The sequence below is a fragment of the Sinocyclocheilus rhinocerous genome, unplaced genomic scaffold (genome assembly GCF_001515625.1).
Source record: "Sinocyclocheilus rhinocerous isolate Xijiao unplaced genomic scaffold, SAMN03320098_v1.1 scaffold1311, whole genome shotgun sequence".
NCBI classification, from domain to species: Eukaryota; Metazoa; Chordata; class Actinopteri; order Cypriniformes; family Cyprinidae; genus Sinocyclocheilus; species Sinocyclocheilus rhinocerous.
The window spans coordinates 504,359-523,213 of NW_015637852.1; the positions used below are offsets into that span (position 1 = coordinate 504,359).

At 35.7% G+C, this 18,855-nt stretch overlaps 2 protein-coding genes across 6 annotated transcripts; both read left to right on the forward strand.

The window, feature by feature from the left end:
* Positions 1-1,505: 1,505 nt before the first annotated feature.
* Positions 1,506-10,209, forward strand: LOC107749285 (traB domain-containing protein). 5 transcript variants are annotated; one of them, XM_016564384.1, is made up of 10 exons: positions 1,506-1,913; positions 2,584-2,633; positions 3,146-3,203; positions 4,257-4,423; positions 4,511-4,651; positions 4,770-4,880; positions 5,118-5,257; positions 5,993-6,165; positions 7,624-7,720; positions 7,804-10,209. In XM_016564384.1, exons 2-10 carry the CDS (start codon positions 2,610-2,612, stop codon positions 7,973-7,975), a joined length of 1,083 nt encoding a protein of 360 aa, XP_016419870.1. In that variant the 5' UTR covers positions 1,506-1,913; positions 2,584-2,609; the 3' UTR covers positions 7,976-10,209. The 5 variants fall into 5 exon arrangements, with proteins under 5 accessions (XP_016419870.1, XP_016419872.1, XP_016419874.1 ...); XM_016564386.1 differs by having other exon boundaries at positions 4,260-4,423; XM_016564385.1 differs by lacking the exon at positions 1,506-1,913 and adding an exon at positions 2,429-2,468.
* A 985-nt stretch (positions 10,210-11,194) lies between these two features.
* On the forward strand, positions 11,195-18,237 carry selenoo1 (selenoprotein O1). Its single transcript, XM_016564389.1, has 10 exons — positions 11,195-11,660; positions 11,767-12,000; positions 12,168-12,371; positions 12,739-12,916; positions 13,682-13,812; positions 13,919-14,196; positions 14,378-14,546; positions 15,652-15,837; positions 16,045-16,201; positions 16,870-18,237. The coding sequence occupies exons 1-10, from the start codon at positions 11,344-11,346 to the stop codon at positions 17,086-17,088; spliced, it is 2,073 nt and encodes a 690-aa protein (XP_016419875.1). The 5' UTR covers positions 11,195-11,343; the 3' UTR covers positions 17,089-18,237.
* Positions 18,238-18,855: the final 618 nt, after the last annotated feature.

Consider the following 18,855-nt stretch of genomic DNA (forward strand, 5'->3'; position numbering starts at 1 on the left):
TAACAAATGCCCTGCCAAAATACACTTTTATGATTGTGAGTGAATACAAGAAGCGCACAATTAGAATCCAAGAGCACCTCTAACCACAAGGCATGAGACTGATTTTAGAGATAGCTGCTGCAGCTCACTGTTTTTCTAGCACATATCATGCATCCAAGTGCAATATTTTGATAATGATAATGTGATACAGGGAACAAAGATCATGAATGACAATACCATTAGAGGGGAAGGAACCACACCTGATTTTCCAGGCTTTAATTTTAAGATGTGAATATAATTTGATGGTATTATGGGTGCTGATCTCAAACTTGGAAATCTTAATGGCCAACATGTTAAAATGGGGTTAGACAAGGTAGTTCATGGCCATGTTACCTTATTTGTTTTGTTTTTGCATTTAGGGGAAACATTGTAAATGAATATTTGTTTTGTAGCACCATTTCATGTTATTTTTTGTTTATTTTTGTGCCACAAATTATTGACAAATGTTTGTGTTTAATACGTGTATATTTATGGAACTGCAGCATTTCAACCAAGTAACCTGCTTAGATAAATAAATCTATGCTAAAAAGAGAAAATGTTAGATTATCACGAGTATACGGCATGTTACATCATTTTCGTGAGTTTGAATCACCTAGTCTGTCTTGCATAGGTCAGCCCTTTATCTTTTTTAGCCTCTCTCTAATGTGTATGTTTGATGAGATATTTCTGTTATAGGTGAACCTCCGAAAAGGGTGTATAAAGTTCACAATGTTGTAAGATGCTGTAAGCAATTTTTTCTATCATGCATAAAATGCTTACTACCTCACAAAAACACTGAAACAAGTATGATGAGAAATCCCACCTGTCGTCTGTTAACAGAATTCAGATGTGCAGCCATGCTTTTTAGCCAAATAGAAACACCTTATTGGCTATGAATCTTTTTTTTGCGTTTGGGCTTGGTCATTGGTTGACGGCGGCCATCACCAGGGGCAAGTTCAAGCTCAAACCGGTGTGCACCGTTTTGCTACGGTTTCCGGTTTGAACGAATGTATTGTAGTTACCATAATAAACAATTTATTTTTTTTTTTTTCAAACTTTGTCTAGAGTTACTATAATATTATCTGAATGACAAGGATAAATTGCACCTCACAAATGACCAATGTAATCTGTTTTAAACGTAAGATAAAATATCTACTTAAGCTGTGAAAATTTCTATTTTTTTAAAACAAAAAATAAACAATGCAGATTGTAACCGCATTTTGTTTCAGAAAGCACAAACGTGAGTCAATGTAATGTTACATCTAGGCCTACTTTTTAACTTTTTTTTTTTGTAACAGTGTAGCAAGCACTTACAAAAGATACAATTTGGATTACAATAGTTCCTTTTAAAACAGTTTAGCAGGGTAATGTTTAAATTATACTGCCTACTTTTGTTATATGGATTAATATAGATTAAGTATAAACCCGACTTTTTCCCACACAAAATCATGTTTACACGGCCTCATTCGCTATCATCCTATATACACTACATTACCCAGAAAGCATTGCAATTACAGGCGGCGCTACAGAGTCATGCAAGCTTCTGAACTGTAGCTCTAACTTTAATCATTTCATTTTGCCGAGGCTAGCAAATAAACTACAGTCAATGTGGTAGTTTTAGTATTATTTAAATATCTCTATAATAAGATGCAATATTATAATCGTCACGGCGCGCCAAAATAAGTATTGTTAGCTAGTTCTTTAAAGTTTTTAAAGGGGCTTAGCTTATATTAGCATAGCATCAGCTAACAGCTGCGTGGATGTGTGCGCAGTTAGCCTGTAGCCGAACTACCTTGTCAAGAATCATCCCTCAGTACAACTGACTGTCCGACCGTGGTCCAATCCGATCCGTTACTTTCGTGGGAAGAGTGGACAAGCTGTCTGCCAAGTCAAATGTAAGAGTTATTTTTATGTTTGCTGCTTTTTCGAAGTGGTGGCTGAGACTGCAGCTAATATTGCATCAGATTTTGCGGTTTAGTTTTACCTTCTGTTTGGACTGACTGTTTATAACTTAAATTTAAAATGTGCTCGGCTTTTCTATGAAATTTAACTGCTTACAAAAGCATTTTAAAAGCTAGAAACTGTACGCTGTCTGAATTGAGTTTGGTGTGCTAACCAGGTGGTCTAATGACAGCAGGTTGCCACCTTTAATGTCTGCCTTCTGTAGGATTAGATCTGTTACATGGTCAACATAAAACGCTTTGTTGTGCAACTTAAAAGATAGTTATCAGATCTGAACCCTCATCAAAACAAAAACGAATCATGTTGTGCTGGAATCACAGTAGTTCGAAAAGTATACGTGGTGTAATTGCACGAGGCAAGATGGCTGGCTGATAATCAAGTCTGATGACTCACTTTACTCAACCAACCCAACTGCACAAGTCAGAAAAGTTAGAAATCCTTTAATTAAACAGTGTCTGGTTTAGTGTTGAGGCATATATTTCCAACAGGCCAGTACACAGCCTTCCAAAGCTCTTCAAATCTGTTGAACGTCTCAGTGCCATTTGGTGGAGTCATATTATGTGCATTGTTTTTGTGTCTGACTCATATGATCTTTTATTTCAGGTTGAGGTTTTACTGAACAGTGGACAATGGATCAGGACAACAACTCGGAGGTATAGAATTAAGAGCTTGTAGGTTTTGTTTTGTCTTTGGCAGGATGAGAAATTCACTAGAAGTATTTATAAACTAATTTACTTTCATTATGATGGATGTTTATCTGTAATTATTAAGGAGGATTTGATTCAAGTCATAAACACATGCCGCTAAATTGAAATGGCATCTGTTGTGGTTCAGTGATTCAGTTTTCTGTGCTTTTCATTCACTTTCATTCTTGTTTAATGTACATATAGTCTCTTTATTGCCGCCTTGTGGGTAACTGAAAGTATTGGATAATGGTCTTTTGTTTGTTTAGGTGGGCATTTCCCATGATGGAGAAATATGTACAGCATTCTTTGTTTTACTGAAACTTTAAAACTGCTCAAGATATAATTCGCTCAACCTTGAAAACAAAACGGCAGTTCCTAGAAGTGAATGCCGAGCTTTTTAGCACCGGTTTTGTGTACGTTTTCAGAATGTGTTTATATAAAGAAATATGTAGATTATTATGCATCATTTTTGTTTTTAGGATGACTCAGTTGGCCAAGCAGAAGATGATACACAACCTCCATTTCCTCTTGGACTCTGTGAGTAGTCTCTGATTTAAAGTTTACAAATCCCAATTTTCTTTTATATGATTTTGTAAGAAATGGTGCTGTGTAGTCCTCAAAATTAATCTTATTGGCAAAGGTGTAATATTGTATCATTTCAAAACTCTCATTGTTCAGTGCAGGGTTGTTAGAGTTTTGAATGTTTTATTAATTAACTAATATGAATAAATTTAATAAAATTGATCTTTTCAGTTGGGTTTATTGTTAGTTTTCACTTTATCATACTTAATTTTAGTTTTTTTTCTTCTAATTTCATTTTGTTTTTAGTTATAGTATTTTAGAGCTACCAACTTTGTTCTAACTGGTACGATTAAAATTGTAATTAAATTTCTCAGCACAGTCTAGTGTTATTGCTGTCTAGTGGCATTTTCATTTTTAATGCAGGAGGGTTGTAAAGCTTTCAAGTTTTATAATATGCCATGTTTCAGAAACTTTGTAGAGTCAATTTATTTTAGTTTCTATTTCCCCAGTTATGTTTTTAGTTTTTTTTTTAAAGTTTTGTTTAAATGTTTTTGGGTTTTTTTCTATTTAACTTTTGTTAACAGTAGTAGCACTGCTCCAGTGCACATTTAATTGCTAAACTAACGAGTTTAGTTCATCTAAGTTAGAAAATTAAGCCGATTTGAACTATTTCAAGTTTTCAACTTTTTTCAAATGTCACACCACCACAAAAGATCAAACCATATGTTTTCTAAAGCTCAACCTTCCTATGTTTGTGCTCCAGTACTGCTTGAAAAGCAGATCACATGACTGATCTTTCCATTTCTGTCTGGTTTACATGCAACGTTTTCTTTTGATTATGAGCTCATATGGAAAGAAGGCTATTTACATACTTTTGTTTACGACTCATTTTCCATTTCCATTTCTGATTTTCAGTTCTGAAACTAGTACTCTAAAAATCTTTTCTGGTAGCTATGCCTCTACTGTGGCCATAAAGTGTATATAAAAAGAAGTGTTCTTGCTCCACCTCTTATGTTCTTGAGATAAATAATATTTGTTTTGATCTTGAAAATGTTTTTGTCTGTTTAGCGGACTCTGAGACAGTGGAAGTGTTGTGGCAAATGCGTACCCAGCGCCGACAGACGGAGCCAGATCTGCCGGACACCGTGACGCGTCTGACCACACCTGAGGGCAGTATTGTGTACCTGGTTGGCACTGCCCACTTCAGCGACAGCAGCAAGAAGGATGTTGCCACTGTAAGAATTGGCTTTCTCTTTTTATAGACTAGCATCAGTTCTACTGATTGATCAAATGCTGTTTTGATACGGTGTGCTCTGTTTCAGACGATCCGAGCGGTACAGCCAGATGTTGTGGTGGTGGAGCTATGCCAGTATAGAGTATCCATGCTTAAGATGGATGAGAAGACGCTGCTAAAAGAGGCTAAAGACATTAACTTGGAGAAGGTCCAGCAGGCCATTAAACAGGTCAGCCATGACATAGTTATTATATTGTCAAACACATTCCTCTGCATTCATTTATCGACATGTTACTAGTCTAACCTCATTTTTACTCTCGGTTCTGTTTTCTCATTTCTCATGTCAGAATGGAGTGATGTCTGGCCTCATGCAGATCTTGCTGCTCAAAGTCTCGGCTCACATTACAGAACAGCTGGGCATGGCCCCCGGAGGAGAGTTTAGAGAAGCCTTTAAGGAGGTCCGTGTGAATGCACATGCTCTCGCTCACTTACGCAGTCCTCATGGTCCTGACATGCACTGTATCTCATGCACTCGCTTCTGACTCCCAGCAGATGTCACCAATTATCAAAGAACCGTAAATGCACGTAGTCACGAAACCTGAAACATGAAACCTGTGGACACCGCAGTGCATGTCACAGCGAAGACTGGTCTGCATAAATAAAATATGCATTTCCTTCTGTTTTACCCAATGCAGGCAGGAAAAGTGCCCTTCTGTAAATTTCATCTTGGGGATCGGCCCATTCCAGTAACCTTTAAGCGTGCAATAGCTGCTCTCAGCCTGTGGCAGAAGGCTCGTTTGGCCTGGGGCCTGTGCTTCCTCTCTGACCCCATCAGGTACAAGTCTACACCACTTTGTCTTTATATGCACATTTATCACTTCTTGACGTTTTTAAGAACTCTCTTAGAATCTAAAACTTCATATGGTGTCTTAAAAACGAGACAGGAAAACACCAAGACACGACGGCCAAAGATGCCAGTCTGCATGTGTACATAAAAGAAATTTCTGCGAAATGGATAGTTGTGGTCTAGAAGCGATAAGCTTAGGTTCAGTGATAAGAAATAAACCAAATAAGATGTTAATATAATGTTAAAGACACTTTTATAGTGTGTGTCCAATCCAATAAGATTTCTTCTGCCAAAGTAATGACTTTTAAATTAATTTGAGGGCTTTTTTATTAACAAAAATGATTTGTAATTTAATTTAGTTAATCAACATTATTAATTTAATATTTAAAACAAATATATTCAAAAGCAATTCAATTGATCGACAGCCTTTACATTTTTATTTATATTTTTAATAAAGGCACATTTTACTAAATTAAATCTAATTTAAGTCTGAATTAAATAAAATTTTAAGCATGAAATTCCAACAAGCTTAATGAAGCCTTTATTTAGGACCATTATTTTAAAGACAATAATTGTCGTAAAAGTAATGGTCCTAAATATAGGCTTCGTTTTATTTAAGCAAAACATGATTTTTTATTGTAGCTGAAATATGGCCTGGACATGTTCTTGTTTGGTTGAAATTTACATGAATCTTATTTTGGTATGTGTTCTTGCTCTTATCAGCAAGGAGGATGTAGAGAAATGTAAACAAAAGGACCTTCTGGAGCAGACCATGTCAGAAATGATTGGCGAGTTTCCAGCCCTCCACCGCACTATTGTTGCAGAACGAGACATCTACCTCACACACACGCTTAGACAAGCAGCGCGCTGTGTGGAGGCGCCTCCTAACGCTGAGAGTGAGTACTGCATGCCGCAGTCTTTTCCACTGCCCTGCTGTGAAGTGATAGTGATGTTAATTTGATCTAGGGAAATTTCTTGAATTTAAAAATACATATTGTGGTATGCTCAGTGTCATACATTTCTGTCATTTAATCACCCTCATGTCATTCTAAACCTAGTTGACTTTTTTTTCTTGGATTATAAAAAGATATTTCTGAAAAATGTTGGTAACCAGACAGTTTCGGTTCCCATTGACTTCCATTGTATTTTTGTCCATGTTTGGTTTCCAACAAATCTGCTTTTAAGTTCCACAGAAGAAAGTAAGTCAAACATGTTTGGAAAGACACAAGGATGAGTAAATTATGACGGTTTTCAATTTTGGGTAGACTATCCCTTTAAATAAAACCTAAACTAAAACTTTTAAAAACCACTTGTGTCTTACACCGATGTGTATTAAGAAGATGTTTATCAATGCTACAGGCCTGTGTTTCAAGTGTAAAAAATATAAAGGTACATTCATTCATTGTTTTTGGTACTGTGACAAAATTTTGCCATATTGGAAGAAAATACATAGGGTAATGAAAGATCTTCTTGAACTAAACTTTGATATGACACCAGCTTTGTACTTATTGAATCTTAATGTGAACCGTTTGTTTCAAAATGATGCAATTTATTGTCCTGATATATTTAGCTAAAAAATGCCTTTTGTTACTTTGCTCTGCATCACAGGCTCCATCTTTCAAAATGTGGATATCACAGATTGCTACGTGGTTGCCACTTGAAAAGCTCACCTATGATAAACATCAAAAATCATCATACAGATTCTGGCTGATATGGTCTCCCCTTTGGGAATACATAAAAGAGCTGTCTTGACGTACATGCAGTTTTTAACTTATTTAATTTTCGTTTAATTCTTATTTTAAGTCTGCTCTAAAATGGTGTGATCATTCTTTGTGTCATTAGTTTTTTCTTTGCTTTTTCCCCACCATTTATTTTTGCTTATCTTTTAGATTTTGTACATTCTGTAACATGAATATATGATGTGATACTGTTAATGTTATTTTGATACTGTGGGCAAACAATAAAAAAAAAATCACTTGTGATTATTATTGCGGAAATAAAATGTTAGATGAAAAACTTAAAACTGTTACCTTTAATTTGAAGTACTAAAATTTGAAGTAAACCTGAATGAAACCCAGATTAAACCTGAATTAAAGCTAAATAGAAATATTTTAAAAATAAAAACTAAAATTAGTAATAATGGCAAACGCACATAACAAAATTACTAAAATTAAAACTGAAAATTAAAATATTAAAATAAAGGCTAATTTAAAATAATAAATGTATGCTATATTAGTATATAAATTATGCTAAAATAAAACTGCCAGTGCTTCATTCAAGCAAGAAACATATTTGGAGTCATGTTAATTGTTATATGAAACCTCTCGTTCAGACGCTCTCTTTTTTTTCTTCAGAAGTGCCTGCTGTGGTGGTTGGAGTGGTCGGGATGGGTCATGTTCCTGGTATTGAGAGGAACTGGGATGAAGAGCTCAATATTCATGAGATCATGAGGTACGTACCGACACAGCTGCATGTACTTTGGTATCCAATAGCACCAGATATATCATGACAAAATCTTTTTCTTTTCCTTTTAGCGTGGCTCCACCGTCTCGATTTGGCTGGGTAGTACGCAATGTGTTGAAAGGAGCCATGTGGGGGCTTCTGGGTTATGCCTGCTTCCGTGCCAGCAAGGGTGTGGGGAGGGCGTTACTCTCCTTTCCGACAGTCCAATCGTTGCTTGAAAATATACGAACACCTTCCGTTTGACCCTTTTTTTATCGGCACAGACTTTTCAGCAGTGAGATCAGGATGTCACACTGAACACCAATAGCCTTAACTACAGGATGGTGGTTGGGTGAAGGGGAAAATTATAGGCAAACATCGTCTCCATCCCATATGAAATAAACAATATGGGTAGAAGCTTTTGACTAGCTCTCTACCTCCTCAGCCCTCTGTCCATCCGCTCTGTGGACGCAGAGCTGTACTGCCAAAGAAATCGGACCGTGCTTTCATTCCCCTTTTCCTCATTCTTAAAGTATGACCTACTAGGAAATTAGCTGCAGCGGGATTTCCCACCTAATCATTCAACTTGAACTGAAGTTTTATTTTGCTGTGATTTACTCTTGGTTGGCTCATGCATATAGTTGATGCATTTTGTTTCCCAGCAGTCCAGTGTTGTTTTTCCCTGAGTCAACGTTTTAATCTGCGACCTAATCTGCAGTTCATTAAGAATGAATGATAAAGCCACCTTTTTTTATTAATGGAACAATATCACAGAATTAATTTTGAAAACCTGAATTGCACAATAGGACCATTTGTGAAGAAAAGCATTACTCAGATTGTATTAAAACTAAGTATAATTTGATGATAAATACACGTAATGTACATCGGGAAAATGATTACGACCAAAGTATTTTTGCTTTCACTGATTGAATTTGTATGTTTCTGACAAAAAGACTTTAAATGACTGGAAGTGAAACAACTGCACACAGTGTTTAAGAGCTTCAAGCCACATCCAGTAATGGGGGGAAGCATGGTTGCTTGGTTTTTCTAGTTACCTGGTAAGCCCAACATAAACTTTGCCCATGCTAGCTATCAAGTGCCTCCTACCACATGACCTGGAAAGGGCTAAAAGGAACAGAGACTGGTCAGGGTGTTTTACTCTTGCTCCATATGGTCATAATAAATGGGTACTATTAAATCTGGGGTCCTCTGTTTCTCTCACACAGTTTCATAATTGGTTCTTGCTAATGGGAAGTTTCTAGAAATTAGTGAATTATGCAATTAATTAGACAAGCTGCATTGTGTTTATGCAAAATTTTGTTGTAAGATGAGAGATCAAGTTAATAAAAAAAAAAAAAAAAAGAAATTACCAGCTGTTCCCCTGAAATTCCTGTTTTTGCTACTGTTTATAGAAGCGGAGTTGCCTAAAGGATAATTTCACTGAACTGGAAACAAACTTAATGTTAATGCTTACAGTATGGTAATACTCTTAACATGTAAAATGAAATGTGATCTTTTTCAATTTAAAAGACCTTTAAAATAGTTGATCATAATTCACCACACTAACTTAAAACATGAATCACATGAGACCGTCATAATGACTTGAAACTGTAAGTGTAGAGAAACCAAGAATAAGTGTAGAGAACCATTAAAGAAGGTAAAGAAAATGACAAGAAAATGCTTATAACAGAAAACCCATCAATGCTTCACATCTTTACTTGTTTTTCCATGTAGCTTTTTACAAATGTGTCTTATAGGGTGACTGAAAATCAATTTTAAATGTGGCATCTAGGTCACAGGCACATCTGAAGCACATAACACTTAAGTGTTGCGGGGAATGCTAATGCCTTCTGTTCTTTTAAATGTTTAGATGCTGAATGGAAAATGCTCTGTTTTGAACATATAGTCAAATTAAGATGTGATTAAAGCTTTGCATGCATGCCATGTGCATTTACAGGTATGCTGGAGAAGGAAATGACTATATGGATGTATCTGCATGATTCCTTGTGTAGATGGTTTGTTGGGATTATTTAATTGGGATTTTTTATTTACAACACATTGTAATGGTTTTAAATATACATTAGCATCCTGAGATATTTGTCAGTGCCCTGGTGCTTAATGAGTATTTCTATTTGTATAATAGTCCCTGCATTTAAATTTGATCGTAATGGATCAAGGTGGTTGCAAACTAATTAAACAGGTTGACTAACTGATTGGTGTAATACAATGTATTTAAAAAAATTCTACTGATCCAATGACCCAGTAGTCTAGTTCTCCTGTCGCTGTCTTCCTAAAAACTAAAACTCTTGTCTTCCTGTTAACTTCATGCAGTTTTACTTTTTGATCATCTAGATCTGCTGCACTTATTGGATGAGAAATTACATGGTCAAATGTATTCAAAGGCATATCTTTGTGCATCCTTCAGCTTTACTGCTCTAATGTCATTTTTTTTTCTCACCATTGTTAACTGTGGGAAAGGGGAATAAATGGTCCCACTTCTTTTGTTAGTGCTATCATTTTTGTCCTTCATATTTAAGAAGCCAATGCTCAACTATATCTCATATATTAAAATCTTAAATCAATTTTCCAACATGTTATATTTGTCTTTCATAACTTCAGTAAGTACTTTAATGCATAAAGTGTGCATATACATACAGTGCTGGGTAGATTACTTACAAATTGTAGTCCATTACTGACTACAGATTACATGATGAAAATTATAGTTAGTAATGTAATCTAGCACGGTTACTCATTTTAGGTAATGTATTCTTACTAATTTTTAGATTACTTTTTGTCTAACTTATTTTAAACTTACTATTAAATATACCATATTGACATAAAAAATAAATTATAATCCATTTTTATATCAACTTCTTAAAATCAATTAAACATTACATTATAGCCTATTACACAAAGGTTACCATAGGCTTAGTTAATGTAAAAATGTATTGGGTTTTGATTTTACTTTGTTTTGGTTTTTACAGTAAACATGAGAATGCGCTGTTAAATTACTGAAATATTAACTTCTTCAGAGATTCCAAGTAAATATTTTGTCAGAGGGGTTTGGCTGACAAAAACTTTGGGAATCACTGCATTAAATAAACAAACGTTAGTAAACGAAAACAGCAATGAGACAAGTCTTCCAAGTTTTAAATATTTTTGTTCGGACTTCCAGAACCAACCGTTACTGAAGGTTACTGTGCATGATAACGACATATTATTGTTTCACAGCTATACATCATTTGATTTGGTTGTTTCATACATGGTTATTTTCAGTTAATTGCTTGAGAGGTGCTTTCCCCCCAAATTCAGAAGCATGGTTTGCAAATGTATTTAAATGACATCTACATGGCCATTCTATTTTGTGAATATAGTCAAAGCTAAATGATATATATATATATATATATATTCACTTTTCGGTGAAAGCAGAGCTCTGGGTGAAAGTAAACGGGGACTGAATAAATGTTCGAATCCTATGTGTTTGTTTCTAGGGGGAACAAAAACAACGACGGACCACATTTCCGTGGGCATTTGAGAACAGCTTGGTTCTCTTTGCAGTTACGTAAGGATGACTGTCACTTTTTCCTAGTCTCCTTAACTAACAAGCTTTGTTAGACATCAGTACGATGTGAATGGCTTCTGCTGGAGCGCGTTTAGCGCGTCTTTATATCTCATATTCCGGTGTTATTTTGCGTAGATCGCTATCACATGCGGGGATGGAAGACATGGGCGTAAGCACAAGCCGCTCTAGCCTTGAGCGACTGGAGTTTGACAATGTTGCTCTTAAAAAACTTCCACTGGACCCGTCCACCGAACCAGGGGTCCGACAGGTCCGGGGGGCCTGCTTCTCTAGAGTTCAACCCACCCCTCTGAAGAACCCAAAGTTTGTGGCAGTTTCAGGTCCAGCTCTGGCACTGCTGGGTCTTGATGCTGATGAGGTTCTTTTAGAATTGCATTTATTTTAGAATTGCATTTATTTTGTTTAGTTTTTTATTTTTAGTATTTTTGTTTTAGTAATTGTATGTGCTTTTGTTATTTTCATTTTTAAAAAATATTTCTTTTTATCTTTCTTTTTATTTGTCTAAAGTGATGCCAGGATCAGAGCCTGCTGCCCATTGCTACTGTGGACACCAGTTTGGACAGTTTGCAGGACAGCTTGGGGACGGAGCTGCATGTTATCTGGGAGAAGTGAAAGCCCCGGTGGATCAGAGCCCTGAGTTACTGCATGAGAATCCCACTGGACGCTGGGAGATCCAGGTGAAGGGTGCTGGACTGACACCATACTCTAGGTAGGCTTGCTACTGCATTTTCACTGCTACACTTTGTGTGCCACATCATGTTGTGATATTCTCATTGACTGTTCACATTTAAAATGATCATTCTGGAGATGCCAATTCCACTTTTCTTTTCTTTCCTTAAGATCTTTGTCCAGTTTTTGTCCTTTGTGTTTTTTTAGGCAGGCAGATGGGAGAAAGGTTTTGCGCTCCAGCATACGTGAGTTCCTGTGCAGCGAGGCAGTTTTTGCCTTGGGTGTCCCGACCACGAGAGCTGGATCAGTAGTGACGTCAGATTCACGAGTCATGAGGGATATCTACTATGATGGCACTCCACGCATGGAAAGATGCTCTGTGGTCTTGCGCATTGCTCCCAGCTTTATTAGGTAATCTTTTGTTGTTTTTTTTGTACTTTTTAGTATTTTTTTTTTTTTTGTTATTTTAGTTTTAGTAATTTTAGTTCTTCAACTTATTTTTAGTTAGTATTCAAGGAAAATTTTCTGATTTTAATTTAAAGTTTTTAATCAAATATTCATGTTTTTTCATTTCAGCTTTACATTTTTAATTAAATTACTGGGGGGGGAAATAGTTTTAGCTAACAATAACAACAAGTCTCCGCTATCTCTTTCTGACCTTGATTTATAATACTTTAGTTTTTATATCTGTCAGTGAAATAATGCCACTTGTAAAGGTCTTTTAGGTCTATCTGTCATTGTTCTAGATGTTAATATGTTGACCTGATTCTTGATGTAGGTTTGGATCATTTGAGATCTTCAAACGAGCTGATGAGTTCACTGGCCGCCAAGGTCCCAGCTATGGCCACGATGAGATCCGAACCCAGATGCTGGATTATGTCATTGAGACCTTCTACCCAGAGATCCACCAGAATCACTCAGACCGCATTGAGAGGAATACTGCTTTCTTCAGAGAGGTAGACTGAGATCTATTCATTGCTTTTAATAATACCAGTGCTGTGGCTGTGGTTTTGATCCATTGAAACACCAGACCATTTTTTAAAATTATTTTTAGTTCCTGCAGTTGCTTGTTGGTCTTCAATCATCTTCTTATCCTCAATTACCTTATTTACCTGAATGACTTTGGCAGGCTACCATCATCAGATTTAGCTTCTTAACCACTAAGACTATGTTAGAGCATGTTAGCACTGTGCAGTGATTAAATTAGCTAATATAAATACAAATTTACATTTTCTTTAAATAGAACTATTGTACATTTAAATTTATTTGTGACTTGCTAATAAGGATAAATACTAACAATATTTTATTTTAATTCTTATTGCATTTTCTACTAAAATATTTATTTATTTATTGCAGTTTTGACAGGATATAATGGGAACAGATGTGTGCCCTTATTCTGACTGCTTGTTTGATTTGTAATATTCCTTTTGATTAGTAACTTTGCATCTTTATTGTGCTTTTCTATATGTACTTGAATGTAGTTTTTTGGTTACACTTTATTTTAAGGTGTCCTTGTTACAGTGTAATTATACATTTAAGTACGGAGTAATATTAATTAACTACATGTACTTATTATATGGTTAGGGTTAGAGTTGGGGTTTGTTTTAGGGTTACTTGCATGTAATTATGCATAATTTATTGTTATTATGATAGTAAGTACATGTAACATGTGGAACAAGGACACCTTAAAATAAAGTGTTACCCATTTTTTTTATTACTAGGTGACTTTACGAACAGCGAGGCTGGTGGCTCAGTGGCAGTGTGTGGGTTTCTGTCATGGAGTCCTCAATACTGATAACATGAGCATCCTGGGCCTGACTTTGGACTATGGGCCTTTCGGCTTCATGGACCGGTAAAGTCTGACATAAACCTCAAATGTTATCCCTACTGTTCAGCAGTTAATTTGCATTAATGAACAATCATTCATGAACATTAATTTCCTTGTTTTTTCTTTCTAGTTTTGACCCAGATTTCATCTGTAATGCCTCCGATACTTCAGGGCGGTATTCTTACCAAGCCCAGCCGGCCATCTGTCGCTGGAATTTAGCTCGGCTCGCTGAAGCCCTGGTACCTGATCTACCTCCGGACCGGGCCGAACAGGTGCTGGATGAGTATCTGCCTCTTTACAATGGCTTCTATCTGAGCAACATGAGGAAGAAACTGGGTCTGCTGAGGATGGAGGAACCAGAGGACGAGATGCTCGTCACAGAACTTATGCAGACCATGCATAACACTGGTATGAAGATAGTGTAACAGTCATCCGGGAGCGATTGTGTTTTTCATGGTTCTGTAAAATGTCAGTCTTGATGTGTCAAATGTGTTAGAAAAGGAGGATAATTGCAGGACGGTAGATGCTTATTCTCTCAGATGGTAGATGATTATACCTCTGATTTCTCTCTACATTTTCCTCCTCTTAGGCACAGATTTCACCAACACCTTCCGCAGCTTGAGTCAGATTTCCTGCCCAACACAGCAGGAGGGGGAAGATGAAAGTGAGGTTATAAAACAAGCCACAGAGCTTCTCCTGCAGCAGTGTGCCTCTCTAGAGGAGCTCAAAGCTGCAAACAGACCCACCATGGATCCACGGTAACACCTCAGTGTATATTCTCATGTACACTACCATTCAAAATTTTGTGGTCAGAAAGAATTGTAAATGTTTTTAAAACACATCTCTAATGCTCACCAAGGCTGCATTTATTTGATCAAAAATACAGTAAAAACAGTTATATTGTGAAACGTATTACAGTGTAAAATAATATTTTACTATATTTTAAAATGTAATTTATTCCTGTGATGCAAAGCTGAATTTTCAGCAGCCATTACTCCAGTCTTCAGTGTTAGAAATCATTGTAATATGCTGATTTGGTGCCCAAGAAACATTTATTATGATCATCAATGCTGAAAACTGTTGAAAACCTGTATTGGTGCTTAATTTTACTATCACTTTTGATCAGTTTAATGCATCCTTGCTGAAAAATAGTATTAATTTTGTTTAAATAAAAATAATTGACCCCAAACCTTTGAATAGTAGTGTATATATTTAGAAATGTTTAACATTAACAGTAAAAAATGTATTAATGGTGTATAATGATCAAAGTTGTGTGTAGTTTACTATGTAGAAAGCCCAGATGAACTATTTCCTTTAGCTCTTAAAAAAAATCAATTTACCACCCACTGACTAAATGTCACACAGTTCCCACTATCTACTTTGAGATGGGAATAGATTTTTGGACTGCTGTTGAGAGCAAAAAGTATTCGGCAGGCCTTCAAATTTGCCTAAAATAATCATCAGTTATTATTAACTAAAAGTATTACATTATTTTACAATTTCTTTTAAAGTATTTGTTAATTGAAATTAAGCTAAAATAAAATATAAATATTGAATATTTCACTTGTAAAATGTAGCCTTGACAACTACATGAAATACAAAAATTAAAAAAATCTAGAAATAGAAATAATTTAAAAGAATAAAAACGAAATCACTAAGTATCAAAAGCACATCAATTTAGCAAAACGTAAACTAAAATTAAAGTGAAGGCTGAAAAAATATAAAAATAAAAGTGAATTTGAAAATATTAATAAATACTATATTAGTATAACTAAAATAATATTGTTTAAAATGAAAAAGAAATGGTTAAATATCTTTATTTGCATATTTCTGTTCAGTGATGTTTTCTTTCCTTCAATATAGTGAACTTGCAATGCTGCTGTCCATGGCTCAGAGTAACCCTGCAGTGTTCCAGATGATTTCGGACCGGAAGACAGTTGCCCGGCAGCTGGAAAGGCTCTCAAGATTGAAGGAGCTGATGGACACCACTGCAGAGCAACTAAGGGCCAAACAGACTGAAGACTGGTCCTGCTGGATCAAAAAATACAGGTACAGAAAGGACGCTTTGAATTTTTTTTGCTGGAACTGCATTCATTTCCTGTTGGCAGTAAAAAATGTATTATAAAGTATTGTTGTTTGAAACCAAAAAGACCTAAAGAGGACATGAAGAAGTAGTTTTAATAATTTAAGATCTGTGCAAATTATTTATTTTAACTACTATGTACTTTTGCATATATTGTCAATCCAATTCCCAAGGCAGCGGCTTGCTCGTGAGTGTGAGTCAGGGGTTGATGTGACAGATCTGCAGAAGGAGAGAGTACATGTGATGAACAACAACAACCCATATGTGGTACTCAGAAACTACATCGCCCAGAATGCAATAGAGGCAGCTGAAAATGGTGACCTCTCAGAGGTGGGGCTATTACTAGCTTTGTTATATTTTTTTGTCTTTACTTGGAGACATACACTATCATTCAAAAGTTTGGAGTCAGCAAGTTTTTTTTTTTTTTTTTGAATTTATTCTTTTATTCCGCAAGGACACATTCAATTGATCAAAAGTGACAGTTTTACAAGACTTTTACAAAAAGTTATATTTTAAATAAATAAATAAATATATTTTTTAAAATAAATCTTACCTCTATATTCATCAGTAAAAAATGTACCACAGTTTTTACAAAAATATTGATCAGCACAACCTTTTTGAAAATAAGAGATAAGCATATTTGAATGAAACGATCATGTGACACTAAAGACTGGAGTAATGGCTGCTGAAAATTCTATTTTAAAATATATCAAAATGGAAAACAGTTGTTTTAAATTGTAATAATATTTCACAATTTTACTGTATTTTTGGTAAGCATAAGAGACTTATTTAAAAAAAAAAAAAAAATTATAGACCCCAAACTTTTGGAAAGTTATGTTTTTATTGAACAGTTGTTATAAATGTTATGATGTCTCTTAATAGTTCATGTTTTTTTATTTGTGATCTTTATAATTTCTCTTGTGATGTGATTTTATGGCATAAATTCCATAGTCTTAAAAATCTGCATTTAGACTTCATCTTCTTCTCAAATCCATTAGGTCCAGAGAGTTTTGAAAGTGTTGGAAAAGCCGTTCTCTGTGCAGGAAGGTCTTGAAAAGCCAGGCTGGGTGGGAAGAGGAGGAGTGGCGGATTCTGAAGAAAGAGATGAGACCGGAGAAGAAGGGAATACTTCAGGAGCAGAGGCTCGAGTGCTTGTCCCATATGACAGCAAGCCCCCCATGTGGGCCAATGAGATCTGTGTCACCTGATCATCATAAAACCTTCATGACAACTAACCTACTCATTTAAGCAGAATAATCCTGCAGAAGCTAGTTAGGTGTCAGTGAAGGTATTAAATGAGGCATTAAACTCCTGTCCACCAGTTAAAAACATGCAGTAAGATAATGTGTAGGGGGCTAAATGAAAATCCAGCACGTTTATTGCTGTATATTTGACTGGTTGCAAATGATGACTTAGACCACCAGTCTAACCATGACAGGTCTCAGTCGGAAAGATTGGAAGTTATGCCTTTATATAAAATGACTGTGACTTTCAAGTGAAACGCACAAGCCCTTGATCAACCAAGCTCCAATGCTTAAACGCACAAACAGTTTACCTAAAGTCTCTCACTTTAAATCATGTAGTCATAAGTACGTAGAATTGATTTAACACAATCCATGTGTAGCTGAAATAGTCTATTAATTCAGCAACTACATTTACTTGTAAATAGTAACTTGACTGAAAGTATTTTATTTTCAGTTAAGTGCTTTGTTTCCTTACCACACCCCTTCACCAATTAATTTTTAAAGTGTAATTGGAAAATGCATAAATCATTCATTTTACATTTTAATTTTGGAGCCGACAGAGGGAGTACTGTATTTTCGTATATGCTTTGTGTCCATTCCTAAAATGCCATTTTGATTTTGTTCAAAATATAATTAACCGAATTTTAATGTCTTTCAGCGTAGTTTCAACAACTGTGAAGAAATTTTCAGACATTATTTATATAATTTTTATGAACGTCCCTGATGAATATGCAATATTTCTAAGATAAAGCACTAATTTAATAAACATAACAAATAGCATGTCTGTGTTCTAATTTTGTAAACTAGGATTATTTCTGTGAAGATGAGGTTTTGTATTTGTAAAAGACATTTGGGACCTTTTCAGTGAGAGTGTGTGGGGAAGCGGCTTCCATTGTTTTCATTTAGGGAGGAATGTCTGTGCCTGGGGCCCAATACTTAAGTAACATGTTAACACGGGTTCAGATGTGCGCCTAAAATATGAAGGCAGATTTCAACAGTGTCAAGTACTTGCAGACCAAAAAAATATCCCTGTAATGTATTGCATATAACAGAGGAACAAGCATTCTTCTTTGTTCATATTGTAAAAGATCAAAATCCATGGGACTCCCAAAGCCCTCGTTTTAATGTTTTTCAAGGCTGTAGAACAGGGGTCACCAAACTCGGTCCTGGAGGGCCGGTGTCCTGCAGAGTTTAGTTCCAACTTGCATCAACACACCTGCCTGGAAGTTTCAAGTATACCTATTAAAGGGGTCATATGATGCGATTTCATTTTTTCCTTTCTCTTTAGAGTGTTACAAGCTCTTGGTGCATAAAGAAGATCTGTAAAGTTGCAAAGACTAAAGTCTCAAATCCAAAGAGATATTCTTTATAAAAGTTAAGAGTTAGCCACACCTACCTAAAACGGCTCGTTCGAACACGCCCCCACATATACTAATACTTTCTAAATATGTTAGTAAGTAACCAAATAGTGACGAGTATCTTTTCCAATGTTACTAGTAACTATTCTAACTATGTAGCCTAACTATGATTCAAGCAGAGATTAGTATCAGAATCAGAAGAGCTTTATTACCAAGTATGTTTACACACACAAGGAATTTGACTTGATGACAGGAGCTACCAGTGCAGAAGAAAGTACAGACATAGTGCAGACATACATGATGAGCAAGGGGGTTTCTCCTGAAGTCCACGATCATCTCCACAGTTTTGAGCATGTTAAGCTCCAGGTTGTTAAGACTGCAC